Source organism: Lonchura striata, chromosome 5 (assembly GCF_046129695.1).
Source record: "Lonchura striata isolate bLonStr1 chromosome 5, bLonStr1.mat, whole genome shotgun sequence".
Taxonomy (NCBI): Eukaryota; Metazoa; Chordata; class Aves; order Passeriformes; family Estrildidae; genus Lonchura; species Lonchura striata.
Window position 1 is genome coordinate 20910751 of NC_134607.1, and position 14670 is coordinate 20925420.

The window sequence follows — 14670 nt, forward strand, 5'->3', positions numbered from 1 at the left end:
TTTCCAAGCCAACCTTGTATTAATAGCAAGAATCCTTTTGCTGATAAAATAGTCTCCAATTATCACAGCTTGGGTTTTGTTGTACATTGAACAGAAGTCAACAAAACGAGTAAGAGAACCTGTGTAAATAAGGTGCCATACTCATTAAAAACACAAAATTAATCATAGAATCAATGAAGAAGGCAATGCTACATCGAGTTTGTTTTTTTCTTCCCCTTTTTAATCATGGAACAAAATAATGTTCCCTGAAAGGATCGGAACTATTATGTGGCACTCAATTATAAGGAGGTGAATAGGTCCCCAACACGCTGCTTTATCAAAGGGGCAGGCTGGTGTTTGCATGATGGCTGTTTGATTACAGACACCATCATTAATTCTGTGTGGCAGTGCTGCCGTGCAGCACAGACAGCAGGCAGGAGAGAGTCACCCTTCAAAACAAGACCATGATTTTTGAGTTGTTAGCAAGCTAAATGGCAAGCAGGAGGGCTGAACTTGTATGGCTATATTTGAAGGGACTCTTGGGAGATTTGCAAGTGGAAGAAGAGAATGCATTTTACCAACTGTTTAATTATGGTGTGTTCCTAAGTACACTTGAATAGAATGCTTTATTTGCATTAGAAAAATCAGTGTTACAAGATGCGTTTGAGTATGTGGAAGGAAGGTCACCTAAGGATGTTCAAACATGTATAAATACACACATTGTGTGCTTGTATAGAACTTCATAGATATGGAGAATTCCCACTGCCATCTGCTGGGCTGAGGCCAGTGATGTTCTGCCCTATGGATGTTTTATTAAACATCTGAGGCTCTGCCTGTCAGTTCCTAGCACTTCCTTTCCCACCTTGTCTCTCCCTGTGGACAGTGAGCACATCCTCAGGTAGCCCAGGGTGTCAAAGCACAGTTGAGGTCTAGACTGTGGTTAGAAACAAAATAGGCTGATCCTTGGTTCTCCTTCTTTCTTTGGTGGCTTGGCATTTTTGTCTTCATACAGTTTGATTTTACTGAGTAGCTCTTGCCTGAGGAAGGATGTGTGGAATTCAGCCTCCTAATGCAGAGAAAAGCAAACCCCTGCCAGTCCTCTCCCATCCTGCTCAGGGACTTGCAAAGCAGGAAGCTCAGGCAGAAACAGCAAGGTACTTGATAAGCAAGTTTACTCCTTGTTACCTGTGCAATGTGAGCTCAACCTGGGTCCCATAGTTAAAGCTTAAAGTGAGGCTGGAAGAGAGAAGCCTCAGAGAAAGAGCTTTGCCTTTATAATTGACAAATAATGAGATGGGACTTCTTGACAATATTTAGAGTCCTAAGAATTGTTGGGAGGAGAGGGAGATCCCCTCATAAAGGGACCTTGGGACCTTGTTTTCCTGTGTTTCTTTTTCCTTTTTTATGAACAAATTCTTTATCCTTTATTAGCCATTATTATTCATTTATTACCAAAAATAAATGGTAAATTACTTGAAAATTAAGTGATTCCTTGACTTCTGGCTGCAGTATTAAATGTTGCAACTTAAGAGTACACTTTGGGATTTTTAAAACAAAAATCCAGGATCCTTTCAGCTTTATTAAAAGGGCAAGCAGTGGTGATTCTGTTTTTCATGGCTACATTTTTTGCATTTTAGAGGATACTTGTTTTGTATGATGTTTTAAGCTTGAAAAACAAAAAAGACCTTAGATTTATAGGATTTTTTCTCTGTGGGAAAAAGAGTCTTTGCTATTAGACACAACTCCAAAGCATTCCTGTTTTGCCTTTGGGGAACCCCTACAGCAGGCAGAGTTCTTGTCCTCTTTGGACACCAGATATGCAGTCTTCATGTTTTGAGCCTGTTTCAATCTGATTTCAAGGGCTCAGAGGTGTCTTTTCCACACATCTCCAAGAGCTTCTCTGAGTGCTGTCACTTGGGCAGTATGGATTGCATTGCCAGAAGGAAGGGGACTCACTGGCAATCCTGAAGTAATGGCAAGCTCTCTCCAGTCTGTTTAAAGATGGATCCTACTCTTCCGCACGCACTAGGGAGAGCCTGGACCGTGCTCTCCGGTGTTGCAAACCTCCTTCCCTGGCCTCAGGCTTCCCACCAGACCTGGTCAGCCAAGCCACAGCAATTGTTTCTCATGTGGCATTTGGGAGTTTATCGCTGTGGGATCTGATTGTCACATCTGCACAAACAGCTGCATTTTTCTTGCTGGTCTCTTTTTGAGATTTAACTGCATCTTGTCTGTACAGTGTCTGGGATATGTATGCCATGTGACTCAGATGTTGCCTTTCTTGCTGTTGCTGTGGGTGCATCAAGGTTGGATTGATTTCCAGCTGTGTACAAGGAATTGTTGTCCCTTTTTTCAGCCAAGGTAGTAGTGCAGACCAGGCAGAGAGCTGGTGAGATGTCTTAGCTTCCCCACAGAGTGATGCAGCTTTATTGTCTGTGGCTTGGGAGGGTGGTAGATGTATGTTAAATTGACAGTTTTACTGGGCTGCCTTTCAACCAAGGCGTAAATTAACATCAAACCTCTGCTCCTTTATTTAAGGTGACTCCTGAATATTTAGAGGTATTTTCCCTTTTTTTTTTAGCATAAAATCAAAATGTTATCTTTGCCCTTACAGCTTTTGCCATAATCCACATATAAATGAGGTGATAAAAAATAAGGATTAAAGAAATCTTTGCTAATACTTTTTGATTGGCTTAATCAATAATTAATCATCTCTTAGATGAGGCTGTAGCATTTGGAGTAGATATAATTGGATTAACTGCTGAGCGGCCTTTGGAGCTTTGAAGAGATTAAAATGGCTGTAAATCCTGTAATTAAACTGCCACAAACAAAAGCAATAGTATTAGAATCAGTCAGCTATTTTTAAGTGAATCAGCAAGTCCTTAACAAACCCTTAGTAGTGGTGTAGGCAGAGTCTGTTCTCTTAACTGATTTATTTCCTTCAACAAGATGAATATATATCAAATCATTGTTTTAATTGCTTGGGCATATATTAGCCAGAACGGCAGGTGAAATTTTAGGAAGAACTGGCAGTTAGAGAACTCTCAGAAGAAAAGCTAGCTTGTGTATCCAAAACAGTGAACCTGCTCGTTGTCTTGAGCCTATTAGGCACTGACTTTTCATGGTGTCTTTAATTGGCTAAGTAGGTTTGGCCTACATGAATGAAGTCTTTATCTGTCCTGCTCGTCCCCTCCCACCTATTTGGGAAGGTTTTTTGTGCCTTTTTCTTCAAAACAGAGGGCTTTAGCAGGAATAACTTCCTTTTAGAGGCTCATTATGTACTCAAGCATATACTGTATGTGGCTGTATTATACACATGGGAATTGATATGTGTGCACATGCTAATATGGGTTCTTTTTTTTTAATCCCTCACAGAGATGAGCTCATAAAGCCAATGGGAGTGCGGCCGGATGGGACAATGGCTCCTTTGGAGGAAGCAGTCAGCCAGTACCACACCAGCAAGCAAGAGAGCTCAGATTCAGACTAAGGCATCACCTGTTTTATTTTCAATTCTTCTCTAATCCACACTTTTCCTTAGAGCCACATCGTTTATCCTCACATTAGCCAGCATCACTTTAACTGTTCTATTATTGGCATATTTAAATGATGGGTCATGTGCTGTAATGTCTGAATTTTTATTATGTCTGTTTAGAGAACATATCAATTTATTAGTTTGTGATCTTTATTAATTTAAAATTAAATGTATTTCAAAAGGATAAAAAGTGAAAGCCTATGGTGTAAAATAAAGTCCACTTTCATTTTCCAGAATCCTGTTTTCTGAACTCTGTAGGTTTTCCCATTCTTGATAACCTTTTGTATTGTCTTGGCAGTCTTCCTCTTTATATAATTGTATTAATGAAGTGTGTTTACTTAATGGCATTAGGAGCAGAGGGTGTTTAGACTTAGAAGTCTGATTGACCTTGTGAGGCTGCTTTAGCTGGCATTGAGCAGTGATTTCAAAGCTCCCGTTTTTGAAGTGCCCTGGGGTTTCTTACTGCTACGAACTTCTCCAGTTAAGCTGCTGCTTAAGATTTTAACAATGTGTCAGTGACAGACTGCTTTTAAAACTGCCTTTAAATTGGGAACAAGATGATGGATTTTGTATGTCTTCCCTCCCTCCCTGGTTAAGACCACAAGTATATACATCTTCCTCCTTTCTTTGGTTAAGTAAAAGCATCTCTATTGAAAATGGTGTTCAAGAATTGCACTTAAATGATGCCATGAATGGGAGGGGACTGGAGTGCATGTGCCAGTGTTTCACTGAATTGGGGCCTACTTTTGGAGATTAACTGCTATGCCTCACTTGAAGGGAAGTCAAACTAATCAACAAAGAAATATTTCCTCTTAGAGAGAACTTGGGAAGCAATGGAATAGAGAATGGGAGGGTGGAAAGGAGAAGAAAGTATCACTTTCAATTCTGTACTCATTAAAAACAAAGATTAAAGTTTTAGGCGTGCTGCACTGCTGTTGTTGCCTCTTTGCCTGCTTGATTTCTTTCTGTGTGTTTCTCCCAGCATGAATTACATGAAGAATAATCCATGCCCAAGTTTCGAATTCCGTATTTTTTGCAGAAGCTTAAACGTGACATTCATTGGGAACATTTCAGAGGTTGGTGTTGGTTCTCCAGTTTGTTGCTTATGACTTTACACCAGTTCTCTGAACTAAGGAAGCTGGTGTTCAAAGACCCTGTAAAGGGAGATTCAGTATGAAGTTGTGCTGTGGTTGCTTATGTGAGGAGCTTCTACAGATGATCTTAGTCCTCCAAAAGAACTGAAAAGGAAAAAATAACGCCCTGCTGTCCTCTCAATGGTTCAGTTTGTATTTCCAAAGGACACTACCCAGCCACAGCAATGTTTTTCTTGGTACATATATAATATGTTATGTCATACCTCTTCTTTATGACTCCACAAGAGGAAGGGACCAGTTGTCTAAGAGCAATAAATGTGCTTGGCTGCATCTAAGTTGGGTCTCAAAAATGTAATTCTGGGTTTAGAATCATGCACTGACTACTGAGCCCAGCACAGGCAAGTATTGTGTACCCTACAGGTGCAAAGAATTTGTGATCCCTCCCCGAGGAGCAAAACTTCCCCAGCCCTCTTAATAAGGAACTGTCTTGGTGTCAGCTGGGCCTGGGGAGGGAGTTGTTTCAGTCATGGGCTACTTAGTGCTGTTGAGCACTAAGTACAGAGCATGAAAAAGAGCACAATCTCAATTGGTGCTTTACAAGCTGTAGAATATTCTCCTACAATTAGCTGGCTAAAGAGATTAATAAAACAATAATGGCTCCAGGGACCTTGTTACAAGCAATATATCATAAGGCTCTTGTGCTCTGCCTCCTGTCATTTGCCACAGGGCAGCAACATTTGCAATAAATAGTTCTGTTTATCTTAGGAAACAGATGCTTGTAGAAGGTTCTACAGCCATGGATGTTGCTTCAATTAAAAAGAAAAAAGTGAAGACCAAGCATAGGTCTGAATCCTCCAGCTCAGGAGTGGCTGTCATAGCTGGGTTGCCTGTAGTGCAGGTTAATGTAGATAAATAAACAACTTGCACTAGTGCAGTGCCCCAGAGCAGCTCTTGTTCCAAGGGGATGGCAGCTGCAGAATTTTTGGCTTATCTTTGCAAAAATAGGTCCAACCTTAGCTGCACTGGCTGGAAATATGGGAGTGTTTTGGGACAAAGGTCCTTCAAATCAGCAATGACTGCTTCCTTTTGTGCTGGCTGGTGTTTTCAGAGTAACTGAGCATGTGGTAGGATTTCTCTTGCATGGGAGTTTGGAGAAAAGTGAGGTTAAAAAAAAATGAACTCCCTGGAACTTTTTTGTACTGTGAAATTTTGCTCCTGAATTTATTTTCAAAGTTGAACCTCCAAAACTGGAGGCTTGGGCAGTTGAGTCTTGCTTAAACTGGCAAACTGGGCAGTGTCAGGAAGGGTCTCTAAGTGAAAAGTCTCATTTTACTGCCTTCTGAGTAAAATGTCAGTAGATTTTCTAGAGGTGACCATAAAGATGTTACCCAGTGGGTTTTGGGGACATGTACCTTTCATTCCCAAAAAGTCTTCCATAGTCAGTCCCAAACCCAAAATCTTGTCTTTCAGTTTTTACTTTGGCATCAATTGTCCAAAGCAACACAGTTCTCATTAAAGCTCATCAATGATTTGGAAGCTTTGCTTCTCTTTGTTTCCCATTAGAGTTATGAAACAAAAGATGATGGGAAATTGCTGAAATTTGTCAGAATACTTTGTTCTTTTGTAAAATAATACGGACATACTTGTTAAAATGTTTGTGAAAACTTCCTGGCAGGTATTCCCAAATACTAATTGAAATTTCATGTGCCCCAAAAGTGGTTTTCAGGAAAAAGGGTCATTTACAATCTGTTAAAAATGTTGTGATATAATTACGAGAACTTTAAATAAATTTGCCAAAGAGGAAAACCACATTAGGTTTGATGTTTTGAGAGTCCAATGCTCCTGTATGTGTGTGTGGCCAAAGTAGATTTTTTACTCTATATCTTAAGTTTCTCCAAGTACCTGAAAATCTACAAAGGCTTTAAAAAAAAAAAAAAAAAAAAGTCCCCAGAACAACTAGGCAATAGCATATTTTTCTTACAGTTTTTCAAACTGTAAATTTCCCCTACCTGGGTGAAAAATCAGTTGCCAAAGGTGGCTTTAAGGAAGAGAACATTACAATAAAGCTGTAGCATTAGTGGGTTGCTAAGCACCCTAGTCTGAAAGAGGAAAGTAAACCCCAAAGTACACAAGATCCCAAATCTCCTGAAGGAGCATTCCACAACATTGTACTTCAACTTATTACCACAAAACAGCTAATAAAATCCTGTGCTTTAATAAGGCTGGCTGTAAAAAGACTCTTCCACTGTTCAAACAGTTGAGAGCCAGACTTTGCTGGTCTTTGAACAGCAAGTTAAACAGCTGCCCAGGTCAGATCTTTTTCTGGTCAAGCATGGAAAAGCAGTGATTTAATAGTAATGCAAAGATGTGGCTCACTTTTAGAAGGAAAGAAAAAAAAAAAAAAAAGCATTTTAATCCTACAAATGAAAATTATTCTTGCATTAACATCTTAGTTACTTTCATGAATCTGGCCCTTATGGAAAGTGTCAGGGAACATTTGCTCTCCATGCAAAAGCTTTTGCTCATCCTGAAGATGTTTCTCTCCAAAATATGTGTCATTCTGGTGATGCAATACTTAGAGCAGGAATTCTGGGTGAAATCAATACCCTTTTGGCTTTTCCATGTATCCAGGATACATGTGTCTGGAAAGCCGCTCCCTCAGCACTGGAGGAAGAGCCTGGCAGGGCTGGGAGCCCTTCCCAGAGGGGAGCATGAGGCTGCCGGGGGGCCCAGGGGGATGTGAGGTGAGGTACAGGTGGTGACTGTAGGAAAGCTGAGTTTTTCAGGGCTCCTCCTCTCACCACAGCAGTGCAGGTGAGTCCTGTTAATGCTCTGCTTTTCCCTGTGGAAGGCCGTGCCTGCCTTAGGTTGCTGCCCTGCTCAGTGGCGCTGTGTCCCGCACTGCCAGGTGCCCGGAGAGCCAGCCCCTCTTCCTGGCTCTGTGTCACTGAGCAGGAGGAGGGGGTCCCACAGCAACAGACCAAACTAATTTCTTGAGGAGGTAGGAGCAGCCCTGTCTCCTGGCTATGCAGCATTGGAGCCGCTTTCAGTTTGGCCATGAGGCAGCTCTGAGGGCCAGGCTGACCTGCAGCTGCTGCCATGCCAGTGGCCTCTGCCCAGGTTTGAGGACAGCGGATGCAGCCTGTCAGGTAGGGAGAAAACCCCATCCCCATTGCCACAAGCAGTCCTACAGCACCATCTGACAGCACGAGGGTCAGCTCAGCTCTTGTCCTGGCTGGGAGCTACAGGGTCCAACAGGAGCAGGTCAGTTCCTCGAGCATCCCGGCTCTCTCCAGAGCAGGCGAGAGCACAGATCACTGAGCTGCTGACGTGCTTGGGAATCGATCCCTCCGACAGCATGCCAATCTCTGTGGGGTACCTAGGCAGGCTTTTAGAGGTTGGTGGGGAAGGAATTATTCAGACCACCCATCTTAGCTGGCTAAATTACCCGGGTAGTCTCTTCTAACTCCTTTTCTAGTCACGGATGAGAGAGAGGACAATTCAGAGTAAGGCTTATTTGGGTGCACTGAATGACCCTCTGCAGGAGCTTTGCTTTCCCTCCCTCGACTACAGAGGGAGCCTGGGGAGACCAGCTGGTTACATTTAACTGCTAAATTGGTTGCCAAAAGATGGGTGGTGAGAATTCCTTCCAGTTTCCCCTTTGCCATGGACCGCGCTCTTCCCACAGCAGGATGCTCGCTTGCTCTCCTGCAAATTTGGAGATTGCTCAGTGCAGTGGGATACAGGCCCTCAGGAGCTATCACAAGACAAAGGCTGTATCACATCTCTTGGCAGGTACTGTATAAGGCTGTGTGCAGGATTTCATGGGCCTCCTACTTAAGCAAGTTCTTTAAAGCAGCTTTGCTTTTGGGAGCCTGTTTAATGACTTGTCTTGGTATAAGCCAAGTTTTACATACGTTCTGAAATTTGAAAACCTAAATGAAGCCTCCAGCAAAAATTGTAACTAGAGAGGGAAAGATAAAAGATAAGACTTTTCACTCCAGGTGTTACAAATGGAGAGGAAAGTGAAGCCATTCAAAAAAAAACCCTGATGAGATTGCCCCTTCCTCTTTGCCTGATAAGCCCATTACAAACTGAAAGAAAAGCAGCCAAGATCGTCAGGCTTCAGGATATCCATTAGCCCTCTTTTACAATTTAGAGCTTGTAGGAGATGCTGACTGTGGTTGTTAATCCTTGTCCAATCAAAAAGCCCAATTCTTATTCTAGAAACTTAAAATACAAGCTTCTACCAACAAGAATTCAAACCTGAACCTAAACTACCAGGATTCTCAGGCTTCAGTATGATTTTATGCTCAAAAAGTGTGCTTGCATGGTAAATCACAGTGCTGTGGCACATCACACTTCCAGAGGCATTAGAAAAAAATCAGTAGTTTATTAGTGGTTTTTTTTTTCCTCTTTGAGAAGAGGCTAGTGACTGTCTGGATTCCCTCCTGTTTTCTCAGTCCCTAAATGCTCATAACACCCTGTTGGGGAGGAATAATTCCCATCCAAGTTGTAAAACACTTATAAGTAGATAGGAAAAGCATGAACAGTGCTGTAAAGAAAACAAAACCGCCAGAAACAAGATCTTATTTTGCATGCTTCTCACTGTTGTATTTTTGTCCCAATTAGCATATTTTAAAGACAAGCCTTTTTTTAAAAAAAATTCTGCTATCTGCTTGGACTGTTCTCAAGCTTTGAACTTTTTCATCCTTTCTATTGATTATGGCCAAGTGACCCATATTTAAAAAGCATTTACAATAAAATTATAGCACTTTCTTTTGTGCTGCCAGCTTTCCCAGTGAAAAGCTAAAATGTTTTAAAATTGTCACTTTTTGACAGAGGTAATGGCTGTAATATATTTAGTCTCTACCCCCTTGTTGTGCTTAAAATGGCTATGCTAATAAAGGGCACAGCTGTCGATACTTTATGGCCTGCTGGGGGGAAGAGGGGGAACGAAGGCAAAAAACAGATTGACTGTGTGTCAACAAATGCAGCTGGGAAAGAAAAAAAGAAGCCCCTTGAAGGCCCCTGCAACTTAAAGTCCAAGATAAATGATGTCCCTATGCTTTAAAAAAAAAAAATGGAGGTTGGAATTCAATAAAGGGGAACTGAAAAGGAAACTGCTTAAAACTGAAAGCCTTTTCTCTGCCTCTAGACAGCTTACAAGAGAAATGAGCAAAACTGACCACAGAAAGAGGGTGAGCGGCCAAGAAAGAAAACAAAAGCCTATCCTGGAAAATATATTGCATCAAAGAATTATCTGAAGTGCACTGCGGCCGGCGGGCGGAGTGCATACAGTTTAATGGAGATGCAACAATTTTTACACGCTGCTGCCTTTGGGGGAGTGGGCAGCTTTGTGCCAGGGAGGGAAAAGGGGAGCTGGAGTTATTCGTATCAAAGCAGTAAGAGTGGGACACAAGGGCAGTGGGGTGATGATGGTGGGTGTCCTTCCCTGGAGAGCCAGGCTGGGCTGTAGCCATGGATTGTGCTTGGCCAGCGAGACTCATGGCTTGGAGCCACTCCTGAGGCAAGGAGAGAGCACCATCAGGGCTGGAAGGGGTGCAGGGATGGGCAGCTGGAATTGATGCAGTGAGGAAATGGCATTCCCCAGGTCATGAGGCAGCTGGTTTGCATGGAGGCAAACTCCTAACAAAATAGCAAGTGGCAGGCAGCCATTTGTCCATTGTCATTTCTTGGACAATTATGGAAGATGAGGACAGTTTTTCCTGGCCTAAGGCAAAACACCTCTGTAAGGGTGGCTTGTGTTTCCCAGAGGAGTCCTGAGAGCATGGCCTGGCTGCTGCACCAGTGCCACCAGAGCTGCTGTATCCACCTGCTGAGAACCAGGGTCCAGGCATTCCCACTGCCTGTTCTGGGCCTGGAATGAGGCTTCCCGGAACATAAACCCTTGGCAGCAGGCAAGGCCAGGAGGGCTGGTGAGCCTGCAAATAACCTCTGCTTCTGTAGTGGGAGGAGATGCAGTCTGGGGTGGGATATCCTGCTTTGAGGAACTGTCTGCTCTTCTCTTTCACTTTCCCACTTCTATCATACTTTACTCCCACTACTTTTTTTTTTTAATTTATTTTTCATTCAAGGCCCTCTTTTCCTGGTGTGTTGTTCCCATTCAAGAACATCTGGAAAAGGTAGTCAAACAGGAAAAAAGAGTTATCTGTTTTCTCAATTCCTCAAATTTTGTATGTGTGTATGTATTCCCTTTAACTTCTGCAAATTCTGTAAAAATGGGAGGAAGGAAAAATAAGTAACTGAAGACAAGGCAAAATCAGGAAATTGAAAAAAGTTCTGAAATGAAATGGAACGGTCATGTCCAATTTTACTAAAGCAGCAGGACATTAAAATGGCCTAGAAAGTTCTCATTTCCATCTGTAATTGTTTGAAAGAGTTTTGAAAGGCCATAATTTTTAGTATTCTTGCTAGATTTCACGTGGTAAAACTCTTGTACCATTAGAGATCAGTACCTCCCAGTGATACTGTGTTTCTGGGATGACCAGTTTGATCTGGTTTTCTCCAGAGAAGAGTGGAACTTGGTATGGCTGATGTGCTGTACCCACAGTTCTTCAGTTTTTTCAGGAAAAATGGAAAGGTTGCTGTGCCCAAGGACAGAAGAGTTAAGAGATTCCCCCACCCACAACTGGGACTGACTTTTGGAAGCAAACCTTGCCTGTGACAGTGACTCATTGTGTAAGTCCCACTGTTTCTTTGTAGTTGACAGCTGGGAAAAAATGTTGAAAAAGAGAGAAATACCTGAACTTTGAGTGTGTGGTACAACTGGTATGTTTACTGGTGTGGGATGGGGTGATTCCACAGGCAAAGGTTCCCCTGCAGCTGGGCTGAAAGTGGGAACACATGAGCTCTGCTGAACTAAGAGATCATGTTATGAGAAGTAACACTCAAGTTGGTGTGGCAAAAGTAGCATGGCTGTAAAGTAATTCAGCAGTATCTGAGCTGGAGCTGCTGTTGGAGAACATTCTCCAAAGGAAAATGTCCAGCAGGGCTCTCTAAGACCTGTGGCCCTGGGGGAATTGGTGTCCCATGTACCCATGATTTGGGAAACAACCTGAAGGGGCTGGAGATATCACAGAGCTGGTGTGTGATGGCCAAAGCCAACAAGTCCGTGCACAGGGACAGTGTGAAAGTGTCACTTGCCATGGGGAGATTGATCCCTCTGTACAGTGCTGGAAAGACCAAGGCCATGGCCAGCTCCCTGCCCATAATCCATGCATCTGTAGAGGCCTGGAAAACTCAGGGAGGTGATTTATGATTGTGGTGCTCAGCACACTCAGGAGAAGGCTGAAAGGAGGCAGTGTGGGAGCCAGAGCAGATGGGTTTTTGTAACTTTTCCTTTGCAGACCAGCACAATTTTCCAGGGGAGACGCAAGCCTGGGATAGTGGCTGTTAAGTTCACAGACTTGCTTTGTTTAATTATCATTTGCAGACTGTTTAATAGGGGCCTGGAGACCCCAAGAACCACAAGAGCCAGATGTTGACAACCGCCAAATAGCTCTGTAGGAAGAAGGTATGTAAAGCTTTCATTTATTTAATGGAACTGAAAAATGCTCAAAATAGTATTTCACATGCATAATTGGCCATTGAACTGACAGACTGTGAGTTCTGACTGGCTTTGCTGTCATCTGAAGCTCTTTGGTTGGTCAATTCACTTTTGAACCTGGGCAGCCCTGCCTGCTGCTGCCACTGGTGTTCCATGTGCTGTGAGGGATCTGGAAACCCTCAACATGTCTGTGCTTTTGACCAGCTACTTCTAATGCAGGTTTTATGTTAAAGCCTTTCACATATGGTGTCTCCCACAGACCTTCTAAACAAATCTCAGCAAGCAGCAGGTGAAATTTTACTTCCTGTTTTTAAAATTTATTTATGATTTTGGGCATCTTTGGTTGTTGTCCTCATTTCTGGGCCTGTCAGTTTTAGTGGTTTAAGGCTGTCAGTATACTGTGTCCCAGCCAGAGCGTGACCTTTGGGACTGGTGTTAGTTCTCTTATTTTCAACCCAAATGGTGTGTGGGTGCCTCTGCCTCCCTCCAGGCTCTGCTGCTCTCTGCTGGTCTCCTTCCACTGCATGTGGGTTTCTCAGAGGTGTTGAGTCACTTAAGGTTTAACTAAAGGAGCCATGGACAGGGGATGGAAGGGGTCAAGCATGCCCTTTGCCTTTATAAAATAGGAAAAAGGGTTTGGGATCAAGCTGGTACCTTCTTATGTGCTATCAGGACCTGGGCACAGATTTGTAAGAAATGGGTTTTGCTTATTATTGTGTGCAGGGGCAGAGGGTCTTTTTCAACAGTTCCTTCGGTAATTGTTTCATCCTTCTAATAACGCCAGCACTGTGTGGAGGCACATGAGTGTTCCCATCCTTTACCTTCTGGTGGTTTTAAACCTGCTGGCCAGTTTATTCAGAGATACATCAACCCAACGTTTCATAAAAATCTGTGGCCTAGAAGAAAAGAGAGGTGCAAAATAGGGCCCCCTCCAAGGGAAAGGCTACAGTACATGCTTGCAGTTTGCTGGAGAATTTCCCATGCAAATAGCCCAACTCAGCCAGCCCCCAGGTCCCCATAAGACAAACATTTGCAGGAGACCAGATGTTAACCCTTCCAATGCACACAGCAGGCTTTCTCTACTTCCTCCCTGCTCCTTTTCATCTCCCTTCTCTCCCATGGACAGTCACTGGCTTTACCTTGCCAGATGATGTTTAGAAGTGAGTTTAGGAATGCTTAGAGGACATCTGGGGGGTGTGCTAGAGCTCAGGGCTGCACCTAAGGCAAGCGTCTCCTAGATTCTCTGCTTTAGAAAGCAGGTCAGCCCACCTGGGAGACTTGTCCTGGGAGGAATCACTCATCCTCCAGGGCTTCCCATCTCTACACTGACTCCAGAGCAACCTGCAGCAGATCCCAGACCCGTTTTTCTGACAATCAAACCCTCGAGTTTAATTATACTACTGCCTCTCAACTCCGGTGGTTAGATCCTGCAGCCTGCTCACAGCAGATGTTTTTCCAGGTGAAAGGAGGGCTGTTCTGCCCTGCTGCAACCCCTGAGCTGCCTGGTGAGGTGTGAGATGCTGCAATCAAGGAGCCCAGAGTGACTGTGCCAGCCTTGCCATGGTCACCCCGTGTTTCTAGCTGGGAAGGGAGCTCCCATACACAGCAGCCTGAGAGAGATACACACGTGGGTGCCCAGGTGTATTTTTAGCTCTGCTTCCAACCCTTCAGAGCAAGATAGGAGATGGCTGAGAGGGGTTTGGTCCAGACTTGTGTCTCTGCCACAAAGCCAGGCTGTGGATCAATGATGGGCAGGCTCTTCTACCCTCAGCTTGCCCTTAGATGAGGACAGAGCAGCTGCAGGAGCAATGTGTGGTGTGAGAAGCTGCAGTGTGCAGCTCTGGAAATGCCTTCTGCTTGCAGGTCCTTGTATCACCCCAAAGGAATCTGAGCACTTTGTCAAGGGAGGATGTTACAGTGCAGGATCCCAGAACAGTGAAAGGATTTAATCCAAACATTTGAAGGAGTCAGCCAGTTGGATCCTGACAGGAGGAACATTGATACAAAGCCCTTCCTGGATCTCCAATGCTCAGAAATCTTCTGAACAATCTCATGTCATGAGTGTTTTGGTGAGGAACTATATAAAAATACCAAAAAGTATGTTATGCAATAAGGTGTTTGGAGTCACAAGGGAGACTTGCAAATCTAGCCATGAGGCATTTGTATGCAAAAAACCCCCAAAATTAAAAAAAAAAAAAATTGTACCTTCTTTCAGCTGCAACCTAAACTTTGTGCTAAGTTAAATCTCCCCAGCCCTGGGCTGATCCCAGTAGCCCCTCCAGGGTTTTCAATGCATCCAACAATGAAAGTGAAATCCAATCCCATCCAATTAGAGGAAAATGAATGGCTCATCTACAATAAATGGGCTCTGAATAACAATAAGCCAACAAGAGAGCAATGAACTGGAGACAGAGTACAATCTTCCTGAATGTTAATCGACAACTAACTCCACAAGCTTCTTAGAGGTGGAAAGAATTGGAGGAAAATAGATTAGG

General features: G+C 43.4%; 1 protein-coding gene across 1 annotated transcript in view; it reads left to right on the plus strand.

The window, feature by feature from the left end:
- Positions 1 to 4440, plus strand: part of RIC8B (RIC8 guanine nucleotide exchange factor B) — a 31791-nt gene extending 27351 nt beyond the window's left edge. Inside the window, exon 10 of the mRNA XM_021535931.2 lies at positions 3355 to 4440. Within this exon, the coding sequence (XP_021391606.2) occupies positions 3355 to 3466 (112 nt within the window). The 3' untranslated portion in view covers positions 3467 to 4440. The remainder of the gene's footprint in view (positions 1 to 3354) is intronic.
- The last annotated feature ends 10230 nt before the right edge of the window (positions 4441 to 14670 follow it).